The sequence below is a fragment of the Microcebus murinus genome, chromosome 1 (genome assembly GCF_040939455.1).
Source record: "Microcebus murinus isolate Inina chromosome 1, M.murinus_Inina_mat1.0, whole genome shotgun sequence".
Lineage (NCBI taxonomy): Eukaryota > Metazoa > Chordata > Mammalia > Primates > Cheirogaleidae > Microcebus > Microcebus murinus.
Genome location: NC_134104.1, coordinates 151,926,378 through 151,950,756, shown reverse-complemented (window position 1 = coordinate 151,950,756; position 24,379 = coordinate 151,926,378). Strand labels below are relative to the sequence as shown.

Sequence of the window (24,379 nt, the reverse complement as noted above, 5' to 3'; positions counted from 1 at the left end):
CAGCGAAGTAACGATCTTTAGTGAAATGTGATTGTTACCTTTGCCCTGAAGAGACTTTTAAAAAAAAGAAAAGAAAGAAAAACAAAAAGTGAAAGTTAATGGCTGCAGACATTTCTAAGTATAAAGTATTGGATAGACTAAGTAGCAGAAAAGTTAATTAACAAATAGTTAAAATCAAAGTACAATACTGGGATTTGAGAGACTTCTGGAATAAACAGATAAGCTTACTTCTGCTCTCCTCTCCTTCCAAATCTCACTAACATGACAGCCCACAGCGCCCAGACCTCAGGGAAGCGCAGGACACAGGGGCACGCAGGGCTGCCAGAGGGCAGAAGTGCTCCCATACGCTCTCCAGCCTTCAGAGCCGGCCCCACCCTCTCCCCTGCCCACTGGAAGACGCAAGACTTCCTGCCCCGACCCACGGGCAGCACGGGGGGCAGAAACACAACAATAAAAATGCCTTTCCACTGAAAGGGGAGTTAAGAGGAAACAGAGACAAGGCAAAGAACAGAAGAAAACTTCTGAGAGATGACACTGCCTTCATGAAACAAAGTACGTAATGTAATTTTTTAAAGAGGGTGAGAACATTCAGATAACTAAAAAAAGCTCTTGGATGCTAAGCATATGATAGCAGACATTCAACTGAAGAATAGGAAAATGGAGTTGAGGAAATCATCTCAAAACAGGCAACAAATACCCAAACAAACAAGAAGACACAAAATGGGGAAAACACATAAGAAATAATAAGTCCAGAAAATGCAACATAAGACCAGATAGAAAGATAGAAGATAGAGAAAAAACAATTCTCAAAGAACGAATTCAAGAAATTTTACAGAACTAAAGAAGAGGTGTTCACAAGTATCAAGTCCCACTGGTGTAGCTATTTGACCTCTCAAGCTTTTGCCAAATGTTAGATCACAATTTATGACTGAATTATCTGCTACAGGTACATGGTGTGAATAATCTGTATTTTAAAATGAGAAAAATTATACTGTATCAAATATGAACACTACATCAGGGTGAAAGTTAAGCATCAAGTCCCACAAAGGCATATCATTATGAAATGTCAGGACACCAGGGATAAAGAGAAGACCGGGCCGGGCGTGGTGGCTCAGGCCTGTAATCCTAGCACTCTGGGAGGCTGAGGCAGGCGGATTGCTCAAGGTCAGGAGTTCGAAACCAGCCTGAGCAAGAGCGAGACCACGTCTCTACTATAAATAAAAAAGAAATTAATTGGCCAACTAATATACATAGAAAAAATTACCCGGGCATGGTGGTGCATGCCTGTAGTCCCAGCTACTCGGGAGGCTGAGGCAGGAGGATCGCTTGAGCCCAGGAGTTTGAGGTTGCTGTGAGCTACGCTGACACCATGGCACTCACTCTAGCCTGGGCAACAAAGTGAGAGTCTGTCTCAAAAAAAAAAAAAAAAAAAAAGAGAAGACCGCGAGAGCTCTGGAAGAGAATGAGCAGGCCCCAGGTGAAGGATCGGGGATCGGACTGGTATCTGCTTCTCCACAGCAATTCTAGGGCGATGGGCAATGCTTTCCAAATGTGGATGGCAAATGGAAATAAAGGTGTTTGCAGACACACAGTATTCCAATATTTCTCTCTCATGTACCACCCAAAGTAAAGGGATTACAAGAAAGGGTTGGGGAAGAGAAGCAAAATAAACTTTCAAGGAGTTGGGAAGTAAGGATGGGAACCATGCAGCAAGTCTGGAGAGTAATCTCCCACCACGATTCCAGGAATGCCCTCTTCAGGGAAAACAAAATCAGGTACTGAGAGGTTGTCCAATATGTTTAAGCATATTAGGTTTAGAAAAGAATCAATGATAGGTACACAGAAAACCAAGCAAATTAAAAATAAGGCAGTTTTCAACTTGATTATGTTTAAGGAAACAATCATGGCACATTATGTGCTTCTCTACAAATACTATTTGCCCAATAATACAATCACTAAATATTTATTTAACCAAAAGTTGTGATGTAAAACAACACTGGCAGGACAGGGCATTCATATTTTATAGGAGGGAAACAGAAAAATTGAAAAATATGTAATTTAGAAATGTGGAGGTAAATACCAGAAGAAAGGGCTAAAAAATGGAGCCATTTACTCCAGAAAATTGAAAAAGGGCAGCAAACCATTCTTTTGTTATTACTCTTAAAGGAGTATTTGACCTTTAAATTATGATATATATTACTTTCACAAAAATAAAATATGATTAGAAAAAGAAACTGAATATGTTTGGTCAACTAAAAGCAAAAAAAAAAAATTGTAAAGTCTAGTTTTTTAATTATGGCAAATACTAAGACTGACACTCAATTTGTGCCTTTAGCGAACCAGGGGATTTCAGGATTGGAAGCAGTGAACAATCACCTAATATGCCAACTGCTCCCCAGTGTGAGACCATGTACTTCAACTTCTGCTCCCAGGAACTGCCCTCAGTGCAACTGTGCCTTCCAGAACGATACAGAGTAACACACCCAGGTGAACATGGTAACCCTCCACTACTCACTCCCGAAGTCTCTTCTTTTCTGAGTTCCTACTTATGGCCTCTCTCTAGCTTCTCAGTGGCTCTCTCAGCTTCCCAGACTGTGTGATCAAAAGGACCATGGCCAATAGCTCTTGACTTTACATCTCTCCTATTTGGGCAAAGCAGCCAGACCAAGATGGACTCCTGTTCGTGGCAACTGCAAATTCTCTAAGGCAGGATGGAGCTTACGCTGGGTGTTCACGTGCTCACTACTAGGCAGGCAAGGGCAAGGTAGGGACACAGTCTCCAGTGGGACCCTTGGCTGCAGTATTATCGCCAGCTGAGGGAGGGAGGTCAGTTTCTAGAAGAAACTGGCAATGGGCAGGCAATCTAATAAATAGGACATTGATATTAAAGAAAGAGACTGCTTATTAAATTTGCCTCTTAAAAGATCCAATTTTTGTTTATGTTTGAGAATTATTTATATTTTTTCTTACGAACTAATGATTTTATGTTATAAGCTTCCTGTGCTGTGGGACACAGATGGGTGATCAGCACCAAATGCCACACAGCAGGAATCCAACAAGATAATAATTTTTTAAAGAAATGTCTTTCTCATTTCTCTGTTTCTTCAGTTGTTGTTGAATGAATGATTCCTGGGTGACTCTACCCAGAGTAAAATGATTTGCTTCCAGGCCTTAACCCTTTGTCCTCAATGAATTTAGTAACTGCAAATTTTTATAGTATTTTGGTGATCCTACAGTTTTTTCTTCAGGTGGTGTGTTTTTTGTTCCTTCCATCTGCATTGTAAAACGGCATTTCAAAAGAGGAGCCAAGCTTCTAGAAATACATTCCTGTGTACCAGTTCACGCTGATGCATCCAAGGCAACACACAACAGTTGGCCCGGTTCCTAACCCTGTAATAGACACAAAAGACTACAATCAATTGTGCCAGTACCTCACACTGCTCAATGGATTCGTAAGCCAATACTATCCATATGATTGATTATGGAGGTAGGTGCTGTGTTCTTCCCTAAAAGGCAGGACCAACTGACTGAGTAGTTGAAATTTATATGTTTAGTAAGCTTGCTGCACTGCTGTGGAGGGGCCTGGTATGAGTTGATTACACACACTACACCATGACCACTGGAGACACAAGGGGCAAAAGAGGATGCAACAAGTCTTCACAACAAGACTATGAGGATTACACAGTTTGACAGAATGAACTCTTCAATAATTTTCATTTCAGGTGCTCAGAACATTGTTGTGATTCAAGTTGCTGGTACTGAAAGTTCATACCAAGGAAAATTATTTTTCTTTTCTTTTTTTTCCTTTGAGTTAGAGGAGTATTGTGCTATAAAATGGTCTCTTTTACAGGTGACAAAATAAGGGCATTGAAAAAGTCTCTCTATAATAAGACAAAAGGAGCAGAAAGCGAAATGATGCCCACAAAATAAATGGGCCAGTGTTTTGTTCACTTTCTAATATTACTAAAGGCACCAGGATATTTAAAGTCATCAATCTTTAAAATTGAGGTTACTTAACAAAATTTTAAACCTATTTTTATTCACTCACGGTCATTAGTAGCCCTGATCAAAAAGGACTATCTTACAATAAATCAACAACTACCTGAACATTTATGAATAAAAGTCTCCTTTCACTGAAGAGGTCTTCTATTATAACTAATTATCTGAAAAAAAATAAAACCTGTAAAAGTGCCCTTTGTATCAATATAATGCTTTAAAAGTTTAAAAGTGCTTGAATAATATTTCTTCTGATCCTCACAGCAACTGTATTAGGCAATCGTCAATGTGACAAGTGGATTAGAAAGGAACAAGCTGGAGCCCAGAGGTTTGCTTAAAGTCACTCGGCTTGTAAGGAGTCAGGGCTGGGGGCGGGCTTTCCACATTCAGCCCTGCCCTCCTTCCTCCCACTAAATCCAGGCTCCTTCTCCTCAGATCTTCAACCATGCTACAAAAGTCTTAGATGGTGTGTGTCCTCCTCCCCTCCAACTGTTTCCTCCTATTGCAATAAGCTTTCAGCCTAAAACTTTTCATCTAAACATAAGCGACATAAAAAGCAAAACAACAAAATAACCAAAATCCTGGCAACTTGGAAGAGAGGGTGGGAAAGTGTTATAGAGATCTCCTTTAAAAACAATAACATAATATTTTTAAATCATAATAGTGAAGGTTAAAAGCGTAGTAATACCCCACACCCTCAACATTGGACAGTAGACATCATCACAGAACAGATACTTGCTAGGTACTCAAACTGTTGAGTACCATAGACAGACAAGGATGGAAAGTTCTCCCCAATTCATTCTGAGAAGCTGGAATGTACTTAATACCAAAATATGATAAAGAAAAGCAGAGACTTGTATCACTTATAAATACTGATGCAAAGATTCTAAATCAAGTACTGCAAAATAGAACCCAGAAGTGAATTAATAGAATAATATAAAGAATATAACAAAATAACATACCATGGTTTATTTTGGCAATGCACAGATGCCTCAACATTAGCAAAATCATCAATATAATTTATTATATTTTTAAAAAGTGAAAAAAAATGATATGAATAAAACATAGAGGCTAAAAAAGCATTTGGTAAAATTCGATACTCATTCATAATTAAAACAAGCAAACAAATAGAAAACTACCTAAAATAGAAGTAGAAAAAGATACTTAAAGGCCATTTACTACAAACCTACAGCAAACAACTTATTAAATGGTAAAATACTAACACCATGACTTTTAAGTCTAAGACAGGGATGTTTGCAACATTGTTTTAGAGGCCCTAAGCTAATAAAGAGAAGAAAAAATCTGCCTTAGCAAATACTAAAACTTACTGTTAACAACTACAAACAAAATACTATGGATTGGCTCAAAACAGGCTAAAAGATCAGGGAAATATAAGATAATCTCAAAATATATGTGTAAAGGTGGTAATTTAGGTTATTAGAAAGGATGATTTAATAAATGATATGAATATAAATGTCTACTCCTTTGGAAAATATGAAGTTGGATCCTACTTCAAGAATAAAAATATGGCCGGGCGCAGTGGCTCACACCTATAATCCTAGCAATCAGGGAGGCTGAGGAGGGCAGATTGCTCAAGGTCAGTCAGGAGTACGAAACTACCCTGAGCAAAAGCGAGACCCCGTCTCTACTAAAAAAAATAGAAAGAAATTAATTGGCCAACTAATATATAGAGAAAAAATTAGCCGGGCATGGCGGCACATGCCTGTAGTCCCAGCTACTCAGGAGGCTGAGGCAGGAGGATCACTTGAGCCCAGGAGTTTGAGGTTGCTGTGAGCTAGGCTGATGCCACGGCACTCTAGCCTGCCTGGGCAACAGAGTGAGAGTCTGTCTCAAAAAAAAAAAAAAAGAATAAAAATAATTTACGAGTGAGTTAAATATTTAAATATAATTAAGACACTAATAAAACAAACAAAATTCAAAAATCTAAGAAATTTTGAGGATAATTTAGAAGTCATCTTAAGAAAAATGTACACTTGGGCTAAATAAACATGGAAAAATGTATGCAAAGTATGATAGAAATAAAATTAAAAGATAAACAATAGGGAAAAAACATTTGTGACGTGACCATCAAAGAGCTAATATACTTAATAGATAAAATTCAACTTCACAAATGAGGCAATGTTAGTGGCCATTCAACATGATGGGAAAGTGTTCATTCTTATTGCCAGTCAGGAAATGCAACCTAAGATAATATTTTTGCCTGTCCAATTTTGGGGGAAAATTAACTGATTAATCATTCATTCATTTATTTTTAGAAACACAGTCGCACTCTGTCACCCAGGCTGGAATGCAGCAGTGTGATCATAGCTCACTGCAGCCTTGAACTCCTGGGCTCAAGCGATCTTCACCTCAGCCTCCAGAGTAGTTAGGACTACAGGCACACACCATCACATTTGGATAAATTTTTAAAATTTTTGTAGAGATGGGGTCTCACTATGTTGTCCAGGCTGGTCTTGAACTCCTGGCCTCAAACCATCCTCCCACCTTAGCCTCCCAAAGTGCTGGGATTAAAGGTATGAGTCACAACACCTAGCCACAGAGAAAAAAAATATTTAAATAGAATATGGTAGGGCACAGAGAAATTAGGCTCTCATATATAGCTTTTTGTAAAATAGTCAAGTTAAAATAAAAATTGTGTCTATTCTCTGATCCAGCAATCCTACTTTTAGGAATGTGTACTCTATTGAAAAAGAATATGTGTACAAAAAAGTTACATTGGTGGTAACTCAAAATATCTGAAAACAATCTGAACGCATACAACAGAAGAGAAGCTGGACCCTGTGGATCATTTTGTAGCTGTTACAAAGAGCAAGATATATATTTATCTGTGTATTGGCATATGCAACCCCACTGCAGCCATGACAAACATGGTTCCCTAATGGTCTATCCCTAAGAAGCGTCAAATTTCAGAAGCACAGATCAGAAACCAAAAAGTAATTTAGGAGCAATTCTATTCTTACCTCACTTTTTTTTCTGCATGGTACCAACCAGTTTTCCCCACACTCTACTTCTCTGAAGCTTCTCCTTTGTACCTCTCCTCTACCCCACACAAACCTAGCACCCACCAAAACCAAGCCTAAACCAAAATTCAAATCCTGCACTGATTTTTTTCTCTTCCCTCTTTCTTCTTCCTGTTCCTGTAGATGTACACTGATTTAACCTCTTATCTACCCCCAGCTCTGGAATCCTATATGCTCTGACCATCTTCATTTTTGGCATCCCTAAAGTCAAAGAACAAGCCTGCTTTGAATTATGAGTGTGGGAGATGGGATTGGGCTAGGCATTGCAGGATTCTTTTTGGCAGATGGGAAGAAGAATACATATGTGAGCACTTTTTCTTATTCTGTCACATTTCAGAAAATTTTCGTGATTCTGAATTAAGTGGGGACAATAAACCTTCTGCAGGATAAATGTGTCAATATTAACTCCCCCACTTCCAAAGGAGGCACATGCATGTGCATATAAGGAAACTTCAATATTCTTTATCTGGTTCTGATAAGCAAGTAATATTTCTGTAATTTAAAAAGTAAAGGTAGAAAATGTTAATACTTCACAAAACAAAGAAAAGCATCCCTAGCCATGTAACTTTTACCTCCCAAGATGCTTATCTTTCACCTCATCTTTTTTGGGGGAAACTGTCATCAGAGTTTCATCCTTTGGCAAACAGCATACATTCCTGCTGCTCTGTTTTTCCTGATCACAAAAAACGCCAGTCCCAGAAAAGGAGAGGAAGGGCCTTTAGGCTTGTGTTCCCTCAGCAGAGTGGCCCGAGGGCTAGTAACGGTTCCATCTCACTGAATCCCTGTGAAGCTGTTCCTAAAACAGACATCCCCTGAGGAGCCCCAAGTCCACTGAGTGAGGAAGTGGAGGAGTCCCTACTACTTCCAGATGCCCTCTGTCCTCCTGCAGGACCTTCACAGGCTACGCCTGTTATTGTTTGCCTGGGGCAGATGAGGGAAAGGGAGCTGAGGGGAGCTGCTCTCTGCAGCAAGTTCACTGGTAGACATATAGAATGCACCTCAAATACAGTATTTTTGATAATGCTTTTGTCATGATATATGCAAAGAAAAAAGAAAAACCAGTATAAAATGAGCTAGTCTAAACATGAACTTAAAGGACCTGAAAGTGAAAATGATGGTACGTATTTTAATGTTGATGCTTAATTTCTAATTTTGTTGCATAATCTCTGTACTTATATGGAATGACTCACACATTGTGTTCCTATCAGAATAAATTCTCAGCTATGAATCAAGCATTAACAATCTTTTAATTACTTTAGAAGAATTTAAGTGGCATAAAATTCTCTGCTCATGTTATTTGTTAAAAAGCGTGAAGTACTGAAGCCTTGCTCTGCACTGTGAAGGGCGCATGTGTCGCCGGGTAAGACAGTGATGACTGGTCCCGCCGCTGACGGGCTGTGGGCAGGGGCAGCGCTGACAGGCTGTGGGCAGGGGCAGCACGGAGGTGGTGGGAGCTGTTTTTCCACCCACTTCTTGGGAGACCACTGGGCATTCTGGCCCTGGGATTTCTAATGCCTCTCCAGAACATGGATGGTACCCAGCAGGCAGTCCAACCTTCCCTAGCCCCTCAAAATCCAGCTGATTGAAGGGAACCGTGCAGTGGGGGCAGATGTGACCTGACCTTAGAGGACATTTCCAGATGGGAGTGTTATCTACCAACTGTGCTAGTGAGAGAGACTTGCCCACTGCATGTCCTAGTAAGCAGCAGAAACTCTGACGGGATGGTACATGGAGGTCAGGGAGGAAATAAATATGAATGTCTATGGCTTTTAAAACCTAGACAAAAGATTCTGGTTCCAAAACTTGGCACAGAGGAAATTGGCCATTTCCTCCCCTCTACCATGCAGCCTAAACTATGCAGCTCACTACAGCTGAGGTTTACTGACCCCTGCTTTTCAAAACATATAATCCTTTCTCTTATTGCACACCCCCAGTGAGGAGGAAGGCAAAGAACAGTCAAAATGGGAATGAGATTGCCCTTTGCATCAAGTGGGGTTCAGAGGGGAATAAAACTCAGAAAAATGAAACATTTCTTATACTCAGTGCTATGAAACAATTTAATCCTTGCTTTATGCATATAAAATACACATACATACACAAGCATGATCTTGTACCATCAAATGGTTCTGCAATGCAACAGTCCTGAGGTTGTGTTGCTGGGGGCGCTGGGTTAAGTTTCCAGATAGAAGAGACTTGAGGTGGTGGTGAATACTTAGGAAGAAGCTAAAATCGTACCACAGGCAAAACTGGGAGATCATCTTAGTCTACCAGAGTATCAGAGCTCATGTAGAGAAACCACTAGAAAAGGGGGCAATTACCACCAAGAAAGAAAAAGAAACAACTGTCCATTAAATGACTAGATGATGTGTTCTTACCACCTAGAATTCTAATTTGAAGGGCTCATTTAAACTTCTATAGACACATTGTTTTTTTTTTTTTTTTTTTTGAGACAGAGTCTCACTTTGTTGCCCAGGCTAGAGTGAGTGCCGTGGCGTCAGCCTGGCTCACAGCAACCTCAATCTCTGGGGCTCAGCGATCCTACTGCCTCAGCCTCCCGAGTAGCTGGGACTACAGGCATGCGCCACCATGCCCGGCTAATTTTTTTTGTATAGATATATTTTTAGTTGGTCAATTAATTTATTTCTATTTTTGGTAGAGACGGGGTCTCGCTCAGGCTGGTTTCGAACTCCTGACCTTGAGCAATCTGCCCGCCTGGGCCTCCCAAAGTGCTAGGATTACAGGCGTGAGCCACCATGCCCGGCTATAGACACATTTTTAAAATCATCATTCTTATACTACATATAAAAGAAAATATAGGTATACTATACTGGTTAATGTGCTACTAATTTTTTTTAACATTCAGAGTCCAACACTTCTAAATCAAGTTTTATCTCAGAGTCAACAGTGCACAAGTTTTCTAATACAGAATCATCTTATGTAGCCTCAGCAGTGCAGTTACCTGTACCAGTTACCTGTAGCAGTCCTTAGTGTTTTACCACTGTATCCAAGATTTCCTTCTAAGCAGCTGACAGTGATTCGCAAGTTTCAATGTTGATGTTTTCCTGATCATATCAGAAGGGGTCAATGAGAGGTTTACAGCACCACGCAGGATAAATTTCCCTTAGTGACTAAACCACCAGAAGCTGCAGTAGCCAAATCACAGTACCAGGAAGGCCCACATGCTGACTGACAATGGCAACTAACAAGCATGGAAGCTACCTGACAGCCATTGTGAAATGCATTCAATTTCAGAGGTGTTAAAATGTGGGAGAATGTACTCTTGGAATTAGTGAAATGTAGTGGTATAATCTCTAAAGCTTCTGTCCTAAACTATAACTCTACAGATATTGACAGTAAAACCACCCTTGAATGTGATTAATTAAAGACAGGATTTACCTTTTAAACCCTGAATTATACATTAGTATACACAACTATTACATAAATTATCCCAGTAAATACCTTAGCTTTATCAGTGTATGTATTCTGATATGGGCTGGCATAATCTTAGAAGGTTTAGAAAGGCTGCATAAGCTTCCAATATCTGTCTGACTTCCTATAGCTCAAGCTAGAATAGTGGTCAAAAAAACCCAAAAGGTGAAGCATCTGTAAAAGGTTAGTAAGAAGGTCAAGGAGGGTGCTATGTGCAGAATTGAATCACCTCAAATCTCTCAGTGAAATGGTGCCCCATAGGGTTAAAGAAACTGGTAACTAACAGAAATATTGAGCTTGTCTTGCAGGATGACAGAAAAAGAAAGCATTTGTTACAATCCCCACTGCTTACAAAACTGGCTGAAGCAGGTTGGAACCAATATACCTGACTAAAGCCACGTGTTTCATACCAACTCTCCCCAAATTTGCACATGTGACCCATGAAGAACAATGAAGAGGCAACTGCACATGCCCAAGGGACTTTCCAAACTCCCCTTACTTTCAGCCAATCATTGTCTAGCCCCAAAATCACACACCCAAAATGATTTCCTTAAATCTATGGTTGTAAGGTCACTATAGGGAGAGAGATTTGAGCCCAACTCCTATCTCCTTGGTCTTGTGCCTAGTAATAAACCTCTCTATATACAAATCTGGTGCTTTGGTGTCTGGCTTTCCAGTGTGCATGGGCAAATGGATCCAGTATGGTTCGGTGACATCAATAAAGAAATTAGTTGCAGGCCGGGCGCGGTGGCTCATGCCTGTAATCCTAGCACTCTGGGAGGCCGAGGCAGGCAGATCGCTCAAGGTCAGGAGTTCAAAACCAGCCTGACCAAGAGTGAGACCCCATCTCTACTAAAAATAAAAAGAAATTAATTGACCAACTAAAAATATATATACAAAAAAATTAGCCGGGCATGGTGGCGCATCCCTGTAGTCCCAGCTACTCAGGAGGCTGAGGCAGTAGGATTGCTTGAACCCAGGAGATTGAGGTTGCTGTGAACTAGGCCGATGCCACGGGACTCACTCTAGCCTGGGCAACAAAGTGAGAGTCTGTCTCAAAAAAAAAAAAAAAAAAGAAATTAGTTGTACTCTGGGACAGGAGATGTCTTAGTCCGTTTGTGTTGCTGTAAAGGAATCCCTGAGGCTGGCATTTATAAAGAAAAGAGGTTTATTTGGCTCACAGTTCTGCAAGCTGAAGAAGCAGCATGACACAATCCTTTGCATCTGGTAGAGGCCTGTTTCCACTCATGATAGAAGGTGCAGGTGAGCTGGCTTGTGCGGAGATCACATGGCAAGAGAGAAAGCAAGGGCAGGGAGAGATACCAAGCTCTTTTTAACAACCAGCTATCCAGGGATCTAACAGAGTGAGAACTCATTTGTTACTACAAGGATGGGACCAAGCCATTCATGAGGGCTCTGCCCCCATGACCCAAACACCTTCCATTTGCCCCACCTCCAAAACTGGGGATCAAATTTCAATAAGCAGTTTTAGGGGACAAATATAACAGAAGGTGTAAAATTTAATAAATTTCAAACATTTAAAAAAGACAACAAAACACAAAAAGAACTCAATTGATAGAAAATGGAAAAATCTAAAGAATCTGAAGCAGTGAAGGAGAGCTGAGAAATCACATGGCCAAAACTCCTCAGGGGAAGAGGCAGAGGACAGCAAAGGAAAGAAAAGCTGAAAGAGGCCAAAACACACTCCCTGGGAGCAATGAAGACTAAGATTCTTACCCTGAGAAGAAAGACAGTTGATTATTCACCTTCTACTTTACTTCAGAGTCTAGCATATTATTTACACATGACTGATACCCTGCTGAATGGAACTAAATCTGGATGGGGGTTGGTAGAAAGAAAGATGGTAGAAGATGACAGCGAGTGTCACAGAAAAGGGAAGGAGGAGCGCCATGGACCTCAGCCAAGGAACCATCAAAATGTTCTCTCCCAAATTATTTCATCCACATCACATTCTGAGACATAGAGTACAAGAACACCAGTATAAACAGTGGTCTCCATTTGGTGATCTTCCATTTTTCTCCTTAAAAGCAGCACTGCTGCAAAGATATAAAATGCAACCAAAATGTTTGTACTCTCATATTTCCTTGAAATAAAAAAATAAAAAATAAATTGTATTTCCCAATTTAAAAAAACTGGGAGAAAAAAGAAAAAATGCAAAACAAAGGAGATCACTATAGTTAGAGATGTATGAATCACTGGTCGGGGATATTCTTACCATAATAAAAATCAAGCTGTTAAACATTATACGATTTAGAAATCAGAACAATATGGGCTCCCTCTAGTGGTTTAAAAATACCTTTAAATACTTTCAGATTCTGAATGGAAGTTTCTAATTTATTTTAATTTCTTTGAGGTGGGGAGCAGTATCATCTTGTTCTTTCCCTCTTGGGAAATCCAAATCCTACAAATAGATTACTACTAATATTCATCCTAGTAGAAGAGGGGGAGTAGGCCTAGAAATCAAATGTGATGGCTCCAAAGTCACAAAGCAAGTTTATCTGTTCCCTTGAAGATCGATGAGAAACTTAAGTAGCAGTGAATGAGGAGATGGGAGTAGAGCTAAGCCACATGATATAGAGAGACTGGAGAAAGAGAACAGCAAAGGGACAGTACTATCACCACAACATTAAAAAATGAATTTTCTCATGTTGCTATGAAATTGTCTCTCCAAAAAGAATAGTTTCTTATAAGTTTTAGGCCAACCCCAGCCTAAGCTTATAGGCTGCTATGGCTTCTCTGACAGTTAAGATTTGTTTGAATTTCTCAATGCTGTCATGTAAGGAAGGTCTCATACTTCATAGTCATGTGTCCCATTAAAAACTACACTCTAGTCAGATGATTTTATGGCTGACACAGAAGTTTCTTCTTAGTTCGTTCGTTCTTTCTTTCTTTCTCTCTCTCTCTCTCTCCCCCTCTCTCTCTCTCTCTCTCTTTCTTTCTCTCTCTCTCTCTTTTTTGTTTTTTACAATATGGCAAACCTGGGTAAGGCTGTAATTTGTACTAAGGCTTTCAGCTTTGTTATGTAACAATGTAATAAAGTGTTGGGGATAGACAGGTGGAAAAAATCTATATGAACAAACAAAAACCAAGGTCAAAGAGATCCAAGGAAAAGTATGAAATTTTTCCACTAAAAAATGTAAGTAACAATTATGAAACAGATAAGCAATCTAATTGGTACCCAACTGATTACAGCTATGGCTATGAGGACATAGATTTTTCTGCCACTGATATTAGAAATATTGTTTTAAAAAAATCAAGTTAGTTCATGCAATTTAGAAGAAAAAGTCTTTTCAACAAAATATCAGGAGAAATGACAGAAAGTTATTCTTAAATCAGTTCCTCAAAAAATTATCAACTAATCCAAACCTCTTTCAAAGATGAGGGTAAAAATTTGAATGAAGTTCTTCTGAATTCTGTAGGCACAATGACAGTTGCTCTGATTTATTTTAGAAAAATAAAGATAGAATACACAAAAACAAAAGCAGCTCTCTGGTACAATATGATGAGATAGTGTTACATAAATAAAATGTCATGACTGAACACTGGATTTTTTAATACTATACAAGTTTTACACTAAATAGCATGTCACTTATACTTGAAAATAAATATAGTTAAATGGAATGTTTATGGTAACTTCTACAAAATGTTGTGTATCAGATCCCTGGTCAGAATCAAAATGCTCTCTCAAATCATTTTTTCTGTGAGAAAATTAAAATTGCTTTAATTGCCAGAGATTTTCCTGCTTAGCATGAGGACTGCCTACAGGCTGGATTCCCTCAACATTATTTCACTAGTGAATTGACTGAGGTGCATGTGTTTTTCATGAGCTGTCATCATCTCCAGGGGTTTATTCAGGTACCAGTGAAACCCAAAATTATACCACATCACAGCCCTTTATTTGAGGTAGGCTTCAAAACTTTAATTGGCTTACTCACTCATCAGGAACAATACAACACATTTTTTCACATGCTCTTTTCAGTAAGTCATCTTTCAGATCAAGAACCAAAACACTGTCATTTTGTGATAGATATGCCAGAGGAGGCGGTGACATACACATTCACAAAGTCAAAAACCATCAACCAACGGGATTGTTTGAATCTGTTATTATTCTGCAGTTTTCACATCATTTATTTATGTTCAACTAAATAATATGCTCCTTTAGGGCAGAGGTTGTACTTCAAAAGGCCAGGATTGGAGGGGGGGGGAAATGGGCATTTATTGAAACCTTAAAATCTGTACCCCCATAATATGCCGAAATAAAAAAAAAAAAAAAAAAGGCCAGGATATTATGAGTATGCATAATAGGGATAAGAAATACTTGTGGAACCAATGAATTTTATGTTTCAATCTATAGCAGAGAGATGTACTTTGCTTCTCAGAACAGATAAAAATGATACAGGATTTAAGATGTAAATAACTAAAGAAAAATGAAAAAAATCCTCCCCAAATTTTGATGAATAAAATACATTTAAGATACAGTGCTCATGGAAAGCTGTAATTTAGAATGAGTACACTTTAGTGCACTTTATGCTTGTTAATCCTTGCCTTAAAAAAAAAAGATACAGTGCTCTTACAGTATTATCTAGACCTTATTTGCCACAAATCATTTATGATGTTGTCCTTATCTTAAAAATGACAATTCCATTTTCTAAGTTGTTCAGGCCAAACCTGGGGTCATCACTGATGCCTCTCTTTTGTTATGTCCCACATTCAACGTATTCTCAAATCCTCTTGATTTGCCCTTGAAAATCTACCCTGAACCCGACCACTTCAACCACCTCCACGTTTCCTGCCCTAGCCCAGGATATCGTTATCTCTGTTCTAGGTCATTTCAATGGCTTCCTACTTGGTCTCTGCCTCTGTTCACACCATCTGCATTCTACAGACAACACGGCAGCCAGAGTAATCCCACTAACACATAAGTCAGATTGAGGCCATCCACACTCCTGCTCAGGGCCCTCTGGCAGCTCCTGTGTCACCCAGAGTAAGCCAAAGGCTTGCCCATGACCTGAAAAGCCCTACATGATTTGTCTTCCCACTCCCTTCCATTGACCCGTCGGCTTCTACTCTTCCTGTCGCTCACTGTAGTCCAGCCATGTGTGCCTCTCTGCTGTCCTTGAACATACCAGGCTTTTTAAATAGTAGGACACAATCATACTTAGTGGTAGCATAATCATATTATTCTCAAGGCAGCAAAAATGAACTACATAATGCTTATCCCATTTCATAGTTTAATCAAAAGTGTTAATAAGAAAGATAGTATACTTTGATTAATGTGCCCAATTAGTGCATTTTTATAAGCAACATTCAAAATTTCACAATCCTTTTAATGATTTCATTTTTAAATCATTTTTAAAGCTACAGCTTTAAGTCATAGAAGAGACAGTTAATGCAAAAAGAATTAATGCCAATAAAATAATGGAGTACAACATGCACAAAATAAAAAGTAAGTATCATTATATTTCCAACATAATCTATTTATACATTATGGTTGTTTTAGCTTTTTTGCTGCTGCCCTAGTAACACAAATTAGATTTTTAAAAATTCACAAAATATAGTCCATACATCAATTTATTCATTGATTTGACAGTATCTGCAAATTGTCAGAAATATGTTTTAACAATGTCCTAGCTCCAGACTGACATTTCCAATTCTATTTAGCCCTAGAATGGAGTCTGCATAAACTCTTCCATATTAAATTAATGTCTAACATCCAATCCCTATCTCTGCCTGAAAATAATCTTTTATAAAATAAACTTATATATCTTTCTGCACATGTAAATCATGACTATGGATAAACAGACTCAAGCAGAGGACATCTGTTTGTTTCTCTGCTGATGCCATCACCCACCATTTCTGGTAGTTATGTACCTACCTTACTGCCCCACTTTTAGTTTTAGGATGTACAGCCTGAAGTAGCCCTGATGTCCAAGAGGATCAGAGAACTTCATTTTTGTAGTCTGACAAGAATGTGACCTATAAGCTTCTCTGGAGGGAGAAAATACTTTTTTTTTTGGTTAGAGACAGAGTTTCATTCTGTCTCCTAGGCTAGAGGGCAGTGGCGTGATCACAGCTCATTACAGCCTCCAACTCCTGGGCTCAAGCAATCCTCCTGCCTCAGCCTCCCCAGTACCTAGGACTATAAGCACATGCCACCATGCTCAGACGTTTTTAAATTATTTTGTATAGAGATGGGGTCTTGCTATATTGACCAGGCTGGTCTCAAACTCCTGGTCTCAAGCCACCTCCAACCTCAGCCTCCCAAAGTGCTGGGATTACAGGCACGAGCACCATACCTGGCCGAAAATGCTTTCTTAAATTCAGAACCCACTCACAAAATATATGGGGGCTGTCCTCTCCGAGGTGCAATTCGTGCCTATGGGGCCATAGCCAAGCTCCTCATGGCCTGCTCCAGTGTGTTTTCCTGGGCAGTGTACACACCCAACAACGAGGTCCAACAGTGCAAGGGCCAAATTATAAAGAGGCACAGTCTTGTCATATAAAACTAGAAGGGCAGAGTGGTACCCAAACTCCTGACTGTGCTTGCCTTAAAGGACAGCCCAGGCTATAAACTGGAGTTGGAGTGTAGAGAACAAGGGTCCCCTGCCTCAGACACATTTACCAGGACAAGCTGTAGCCCATGATCTCTCACTATGCCAGTTCTATCACACATACTTTTGGCTTCATGTATTTAGGTTCTGTCATTCCACTAATTGGCAAGTGTCTCCTCGGAAGGGTGCGCCTTCCCACTGTTTTATATTTTCCAATACTGAGCACAGCTCTAGGCATACAGGAAATCAGGAGGTAGGATGGGAGAGCAATGTCTCAAGAGCCAGTCTGACATAAGAGAGAATCCATTTCTGTTTTAATTTAATAAACACTCAAATAATGCTTACTACATACTGTGCACTGTTCTAAGCCTTTAAAATATTGACTTATTTACTCCTCATAACAATGCAATGAAGTGGTATAACTGTGTATTTTACAAAATCAGGAACTGAGGCAAAGAGAGGTTCTATGATTTGCCCAAAGTAATAAAGTGTGAGTGGATCACAATGTTAGCAGTAAATGTCACGAGAAGCAGTAAGATACTGGAAATATTTTAAGCAGAGTAAATAGGAGTTTGGATTGAAGGCTGGAGAGAGATGAGCCAGGGATGACCCCAAGGTTTGTGGCCTTAGCAATTAGAAAGATGGATTCACTGTTTTTAGAAATGGGAAAAGTTTACTTTCGTTCTTTTTACACACTTACTTAAAAATATTATATTCTTATTTATTAAAAATATCCTGATGGGCAATTTCTACCTCTATCAAGATGGCGTAACCCTCCCACCTGAACCAACCACCAAAACACCGGACAAACGTTATGAAATAACAGCTTCAAGACACTGGACATCAGGCAATGAAGGACTGTGGTACCTGTGAGATGGAAAAAAAACAAGGGAAGCCTAAGGTTGCTCCAACTTACTTCCCAGACAAAGTCTCCAGGCCTCAGCACAGGGAGAAAAGATCAGACCAAGCCCAGCAGACTTCCTGAGTTATGGTGTGTCTCCAGGGAGAACATGGCACCAGCCGCGTGCAGGACAGAATACAAAAGAGGAGAGAGCTGCACAGCAACAGACAGCTCAAGAGATTTGCATATGGTCCCCCTCGAGTATTCAGCAGAAGTCTGACAAGTACATGTGTATGAGGAACTCCCCGAAGCCGGGAAAGTAACATAGGAACAGATTGGAAGAAACAGTGCTCAGTGTTCACAGTGGACTGAGAACTGTGTCTGTTCCTACCAGCTAGACTAGAAAATCTAACTCACAGGTGATTGGAGAGAGTGCTTAGCAGGGTCTTGTCCCAATATTAGAAAATAATTAGGAAGCAGAGAAAAATGGAAATATACTATTGTATGGTTCTTATACTGTATGTAAAGTGGCATAATAACTCTTGAGGGCAGATGATGATAAAATAAAGATGTATACTATAACCCTAAAGAAACCACTAATAATCTAATGAAAGAGAAGAAATATGAAATCACACTCATACACACAAATTTAAATGAACTCAAAAGAAGGCAAAAAAGAGAACAAAAAGAAGATGGGGCAAATAAATAAAATCAAAGAATAAATAACAGTAAGTAAACAATGGCAAAAAAAAGGAACAATAGCAAACATATAAATAGTGATACAGCAGATTTAAATTTAATCATATCAGTGACCAGATTAAATATAAATGCTACAACACTGCGATTAAAAGGCTGAGATTGTCAGATTAGATAAAAATATAAGACCTAATCATATGTTGTCAAAAAGAAACACACTTGAAATATACAGACATAAATAGGTTAAGAGTAAAAGGATACAAAAAGTCATACCATGCTAACACTAGTCAACAGAAAGCTGACTTAGTATATTAATATCAGACAAAGTAGATTTCAAAGCAAAGAATAACCAGGGATAAAGAGGTTATATCATAAAAATAAAGACGTCAATTCATTAAGAGGACAAAACAGAGCTTCAAATAAAAAAAAAGCAAAAAGTAGCAGAACTAGAAGGAGAAATGGACAAACTCACAATTATAATGGAAAATTTCGATATTGTTCTCAATAATTAACATAATAAGTGGACAGAAAGTCAGTAAGGCTACAGAAGACTTGAACAACACTATCACCCAACTTGATCTACTTCTTTGTTACATTCTACCCAACAACAGCAGAATATATATTCTTTTTAGGTGCACATGCAACATTTATGAAGACAGACCATATTATGGGACATTAAGTAAGTCTCGAAAAATTTAAAAGGATTCAAGTCAGACAAAGCAAGTGTGTTCTCTGACTACAAAGAAATTAAATTAGAAACCAGCAGCAAAAGGATCTTTGGAAAATCCCCCAAATATCTGGAAGCTAAATAACATACTTCTAAATCACACATGGGTCAAGGAATCAAAAGGAAAATTAGAAAGTATTTTGAACTGAGTAAAAACAAAGACAACACTTGCTAGAATTTGTGGGATGCTACTAAAGCACTATGTAGCAGGAAATTTATCTCAGCTTCCATCTTAACCACTTCGGTACGGTGCTCACCGGCCGCGAAACCTTGCCCACAGCTGGCACTCATAGTCCACACCATAGTTTGTGCTGTGCATTGACCACGAGTCTGTTTTGATCTTGTGTGATGAGGAAAGCTTGAAAGCGCTTGAAAGCACTGAAAGCTTGTTTTATTTTACAGGCAGCTTTACTTGTAATGTAAATCAGAATAGGTAACATATACATATATGTTTTCATTACATTATTTTTAAATGTTCACAATTTTATTTCTAAAATCTCTAATGAAAAATTAGAAAAGTCAATTCAAAATTATAGACTAAAGTTGAAGCTCAGTGTGCGCCTTCATATCACGGCTGTTGGCTATAATCGATGCTCAGCTGTGCGCGTTCATCTGTGGCTATCAACTATAGTCGACGCTCGTACCGAAGTGGTTAAAGAACTAGAAAGACAAAAGCAAATTAACCCTGAAGTAAAGAGAAGAAAAGAAACAATAAAGAACAGAGCATAAATAAAAGGAATAGAAAACAGTAAACCAACATAGGAAACCTAAAGTTTTATTGATCTTTTAGAAGATCAATAAAATTAATAAATGTGATGGTTAACATTACATGTCAACTTCACTGGGCTGTAGGGTGCCCAGATAGCCAGTTGAACATTATTTCTGGCTGTGTCTGTGAAAGTGTTTCTGGATAAGATTAACATCTCAATCAGTACACTAAGTAAAGCAGATCCACTCCCCCAATGTGGGTGAGCCTCAACCAATCCATTGAAGGCCTGAACAGAATAAAAGGCTGCATAAGAATTCTCTCTCTCTCTCTGCCTGTCTGTCTGTCTGTCTGTCTTTAAGATGGAACACTGATCTTCTCCCACCTTTGGACACAAACACGGACCAGAATTTATACCATTGGTTCTCCTGGGTGTCCAGCTTGCCAAGTACAGATCTTGGGAGTTAGCCTCCAAAACTGCATGAACCAATTCCTTATAATAAATCTTTTAAAAATATATCCTTTGGTTTTGTTTCCCTGGAGAACCTAGCCAGACTAGTGAGGAAGAATAGAAGATACAGATTACCAATATCAGGAGTAAGAGAGGCAACAGCAATGACAGGTTGTGGCTAAAGCTAAAATCTCACCCTAGAATCAATGGACACACTGTGAGATCTTTGTTTCATAGTTGCTAACCAAGAATTTGCCACTTTACTAAAACCACAGCTGTAAATACCCCATCCTGGAGCAAAGTTTCCTTCTAACTACTGAATATCCTAACTCTCTTCCCTGAGGAAGAAAAATGAAGAGTAATCTAAAGAGATTTCCTCCTGCCTTCTGAGCAGAATCAAGGCCACATGCAAAGCTGCCTCTTCTGCTCTCTTTGTTCTTAAATGACATATAGCGGCATTACTGTTCCCTTTACAATCTGATTTTCCTGTACTCTTCTTCCATGTACAGAGCACAGCCTTTACATTAGAAACAACCCAACTGAGCACCAACCAGGTGCTAGCACTGTGACCTGGGACCAGGGTAATGCCAACACTGACACAGCATGGCTCCTTTTCTCAGAGAACTCACCAGCTGGGGGAGAGAGAATACACAGTAAAATACTGGATAACACTTTGACATGTTATGGGAGTACATTAATTAATCATTAGTCCTAAACAGGGAGACCAGGGAAAACTGTGGGAAAGGTGATGTCTGAACTACACCTTCAAGGATAAGGGGTCCTCTGATGAACAGAAACTGGATGGGAGATAATTCCAGGCCAAAGGAAACTCTAAGCAAAGACACATAAGCAGGAAAATGCAAATCTGTTCCTGCGGTATACTATGCATGTTAAAAGGACGGGGTGATAGGAGGCAGGGAGGAAAGACATGTAAGAGGCAGATTGTGAAGGACCTTAAATGTCATAAGGACTTTATAAGAAAGGACTTCTTCAGCCTACAAGTGGTACAGTCAAAATTGTTTCACAAATATTAGACTGGAGAGGAAGAAACTGAAGCCAAGGATAGCAGTTAGGTGCTCAATAAAATACTCCAAACAAGACATAACAACAGTGGCCTGGTGCAAGGTGTACAGCACCTTAGAAAGGAGGGGATTAAGGGAGAAGAAATTCTGGAGGTCAGAATCAGCAGGTGGGAGAAGAGATCTCCAAAGGAAAAGAGGAAAACTAAAACATGTTCCATGGTTTCAAAGTAAGTAACCATGAAAATTACGTCCCCATTTGTTGAGATTATTAAATACAGAGGAAGATGGGAACACAGGGTGCAGTCCCAGGGAGGAGCTGTATTCTCTTCTGAATGGCTGAGATGGTGGTGCCTGTAGAATGGCCATGGGGAGATGTCCTCAGGCAGCCAGAAGGGCAATGCCAGCAGGTGGAGGCAGATTTATGAGTTGGCCACACAGACTGGACAGCTATGCCATAAGAGCAGCTACCACGCTATAATTACATCAAGCTGAAGCTCAGGCTTCTACGGGAATTAACCACTCAATACATCTTTTTCAGTGTCCGAATCAGTTTTTACAATCTAATCTCTTCTAAAGATTCAATACTTTATACCAAATAATTTGTCAAGATTATATAAATTTGATAAATATTCAAACTTTTTAACTTAAAGCAAATTGTATTAGTAATATTCAGTTGTGTTTAGGTTGGTTATGCCCATAGCAGTACTTCTCAAACTACCTGTGGTGAAGGACCAATTTTAAATTCCCAGCCCATTATGTCCCACCCTGCTATGGACTGAATGGGTCCCCCTTACCATATTCCTGTGTTGAAGCCCTAATCTCCTAATGTGCTGTATTTGGAGACAGGGCCTACAGGAGGTAATTAAGGTTAAATGACATCATAAGGATTATATCATCCTTACAAGAAGAGACACCAGAGAGCTCATGTGCTCTCTCTCTCTCTCTCTGTCTGTATAAAGAGTAGGTCATGTTAGGTCACAGCAAGATGATGACCACCTATGAACCAGAAACAGAGGTCTCAGAGTGGAACCTACCTTGTTAATATCTTGATCTTGGACTTCTGGCCTCCAGAACTGTGAGAAAATAAATGTCTGTTGTTTAACCGCCGCCCCCCCCCCCCGCCATCTATGGTATTATGCGCATTAATGCATATTGAATGTGATCAAAATGAGCTTATACCTTAATGTAGCTCACTATGCAAGTTAAACAGTACCCTAATTGGTCTATACCTTGTTCAACAAGATGAACCCACTGATCATATGCTTAAATATCACAGCAATGTCAAACTGCCTTAGAATTTCTGTGCTTATCTCATTGTAGACTGGTAATAACCACTTTGTAGACTAACACCAGCATGCAGATTACACTTCACCCCGCACTGGTTTACAGTCTTTCTGTGATTGTTTTAGCAAAAATGCAACACTTAGGTTAAGCATAGAACTCAAAATAAATATGTAACTTTTAAACACATTAGAAATCAGATGTATGCAGCAGGCTAGGGGGAATAACAAAGAAGCTCAGGATCCTATCATTCGTATCTGGGCAAGATCCCTGAAGGCACTGCAGAATGCAAGTTCTTAAAAATTAATTGCACTATGCCATGTTTATAATGTCCTTTGTATTCTGTTTCTCTTTAACTTTTCCATCAGTCTCTATAATCATATCCACAAAGTAGATTACATACAATTAGATTACAAACTCACAGCTGGAGTATTATTTCTTCTTCAATTGAAAATCTATACCAAACTCACAAAACAGATGCCCTCAAGAGACTCTGAGTTAGATGGATGAGCAAATTTACTCTTGTGATCTTGCCACGGAGGGAGCATCCTCGGATCCTGATGGGCAGCTGTCCTACTTTCTGATGTCCTTTCCAGAGGATCATTGATGGAATCTAATTTATACATTTGATTGTCCTTCTGAGCCATTACTGGTGTGCTTGTTTGTCTTCCTATAAGATAGTGGTCATTCATCTTCAAAAGCTTTATCTAACCAGTTTCTATATCACAAATGAGGACCATGCTTATCCCTTCAACTCACATGGAGAAAGGAAAGAGATCAGAAGAGATCATCATGGTTTCAAGACAGCATCATTCCTTGACAAACAAGTTCACGAGATCACAGAACTTTGCAAGGAGGACTGCTGTGAAGTTAACTTGCTGGCTGAACTTGACCATTTTTTATGTCTAAGGAAAAAGAAATCAAATGTTACTGTTCTTGCTTCTTTTTAATTCTTCTAGCTATAATTTCAGAATGTAAAGTTCCATGGGAATAACCAATGGCAACCTCCTTGTAGCAAAGATGGCTGTGTATTAACCTAAATCATTTCCTCTTCCTTCTGGGCACAAAGCTGGACCACATTTCCCAGCTTCCCAGTAGCAATGTGGTCTCCTAATAGCCACATGGCTGATTTCCACAGCCAGTGAAATAGGAGCAGGTCATCCATATCCTCTCATCCATATTCTCTCTGTCCCCAGCACTTACATTTAGGTCACTGATCTATTTTGAGTTGATATTTGTAAATGGTACGTATGAGTTTATTTGGGCTGCTATAACAAAACACCACAAACTAGGTAGCTTATAAACAACAGAAATTTATTCATCACAGTTATGGAGGCTGAAAAGTCCAAGATTGAGGTGTTAGTCAATTTGATGTCTGGGGAAGACCAACTTCCACTTCCTAGTTCACAAAATGGTGTCTTCGTGCTGTATCCTTCCATGTGGAAGGGACATGACAGCTCTCTGGGGACTCTTCTATAAAGGTACTATCCCACTTGTGAGGGTGAAACCCTCCCAAATGTCCCACCTTCTAATTACCATAACGTTGGTGATTAAGTTTCAACATATGGATTTTAGGGAGAAAGAAACATCCAGACCATGGCATGGTGTTAGGTACAA

At 39.3% G+C, this 24,379-nt stretch overlaps 1 protein-coding gene across 5 annotated transcripts in view; it reads right to left on the bottom strand.

Annotated features, from left to right (window-relative positions):
• Positions 1-24,379, bottom strand: part of ANO10 (anoctamin 10) — a 208,201-nt gene that overhangs the window by 88,563 nt on the left and 95,259 nt on the right. Inside the window, exon 12 of one of the 5 annotated variants that reach the window (XM_076006991.1) lies at positions 9,792-23,667. The exons of the other annotated variants lie outside the window; for them this stretch is intronic. Coding sequence (XP_075863106.1) covers positions 23,662-23,667 — 6 coding nt within the window. The 3' untranslated portion in view covers positions 9,792-23,661. Of the gene's footprint in view, positions 1-9,791; positions 23,668-24,379 lie in introns of those variants that run through there. 5 annotated transcript variants of the gene reach the window in all.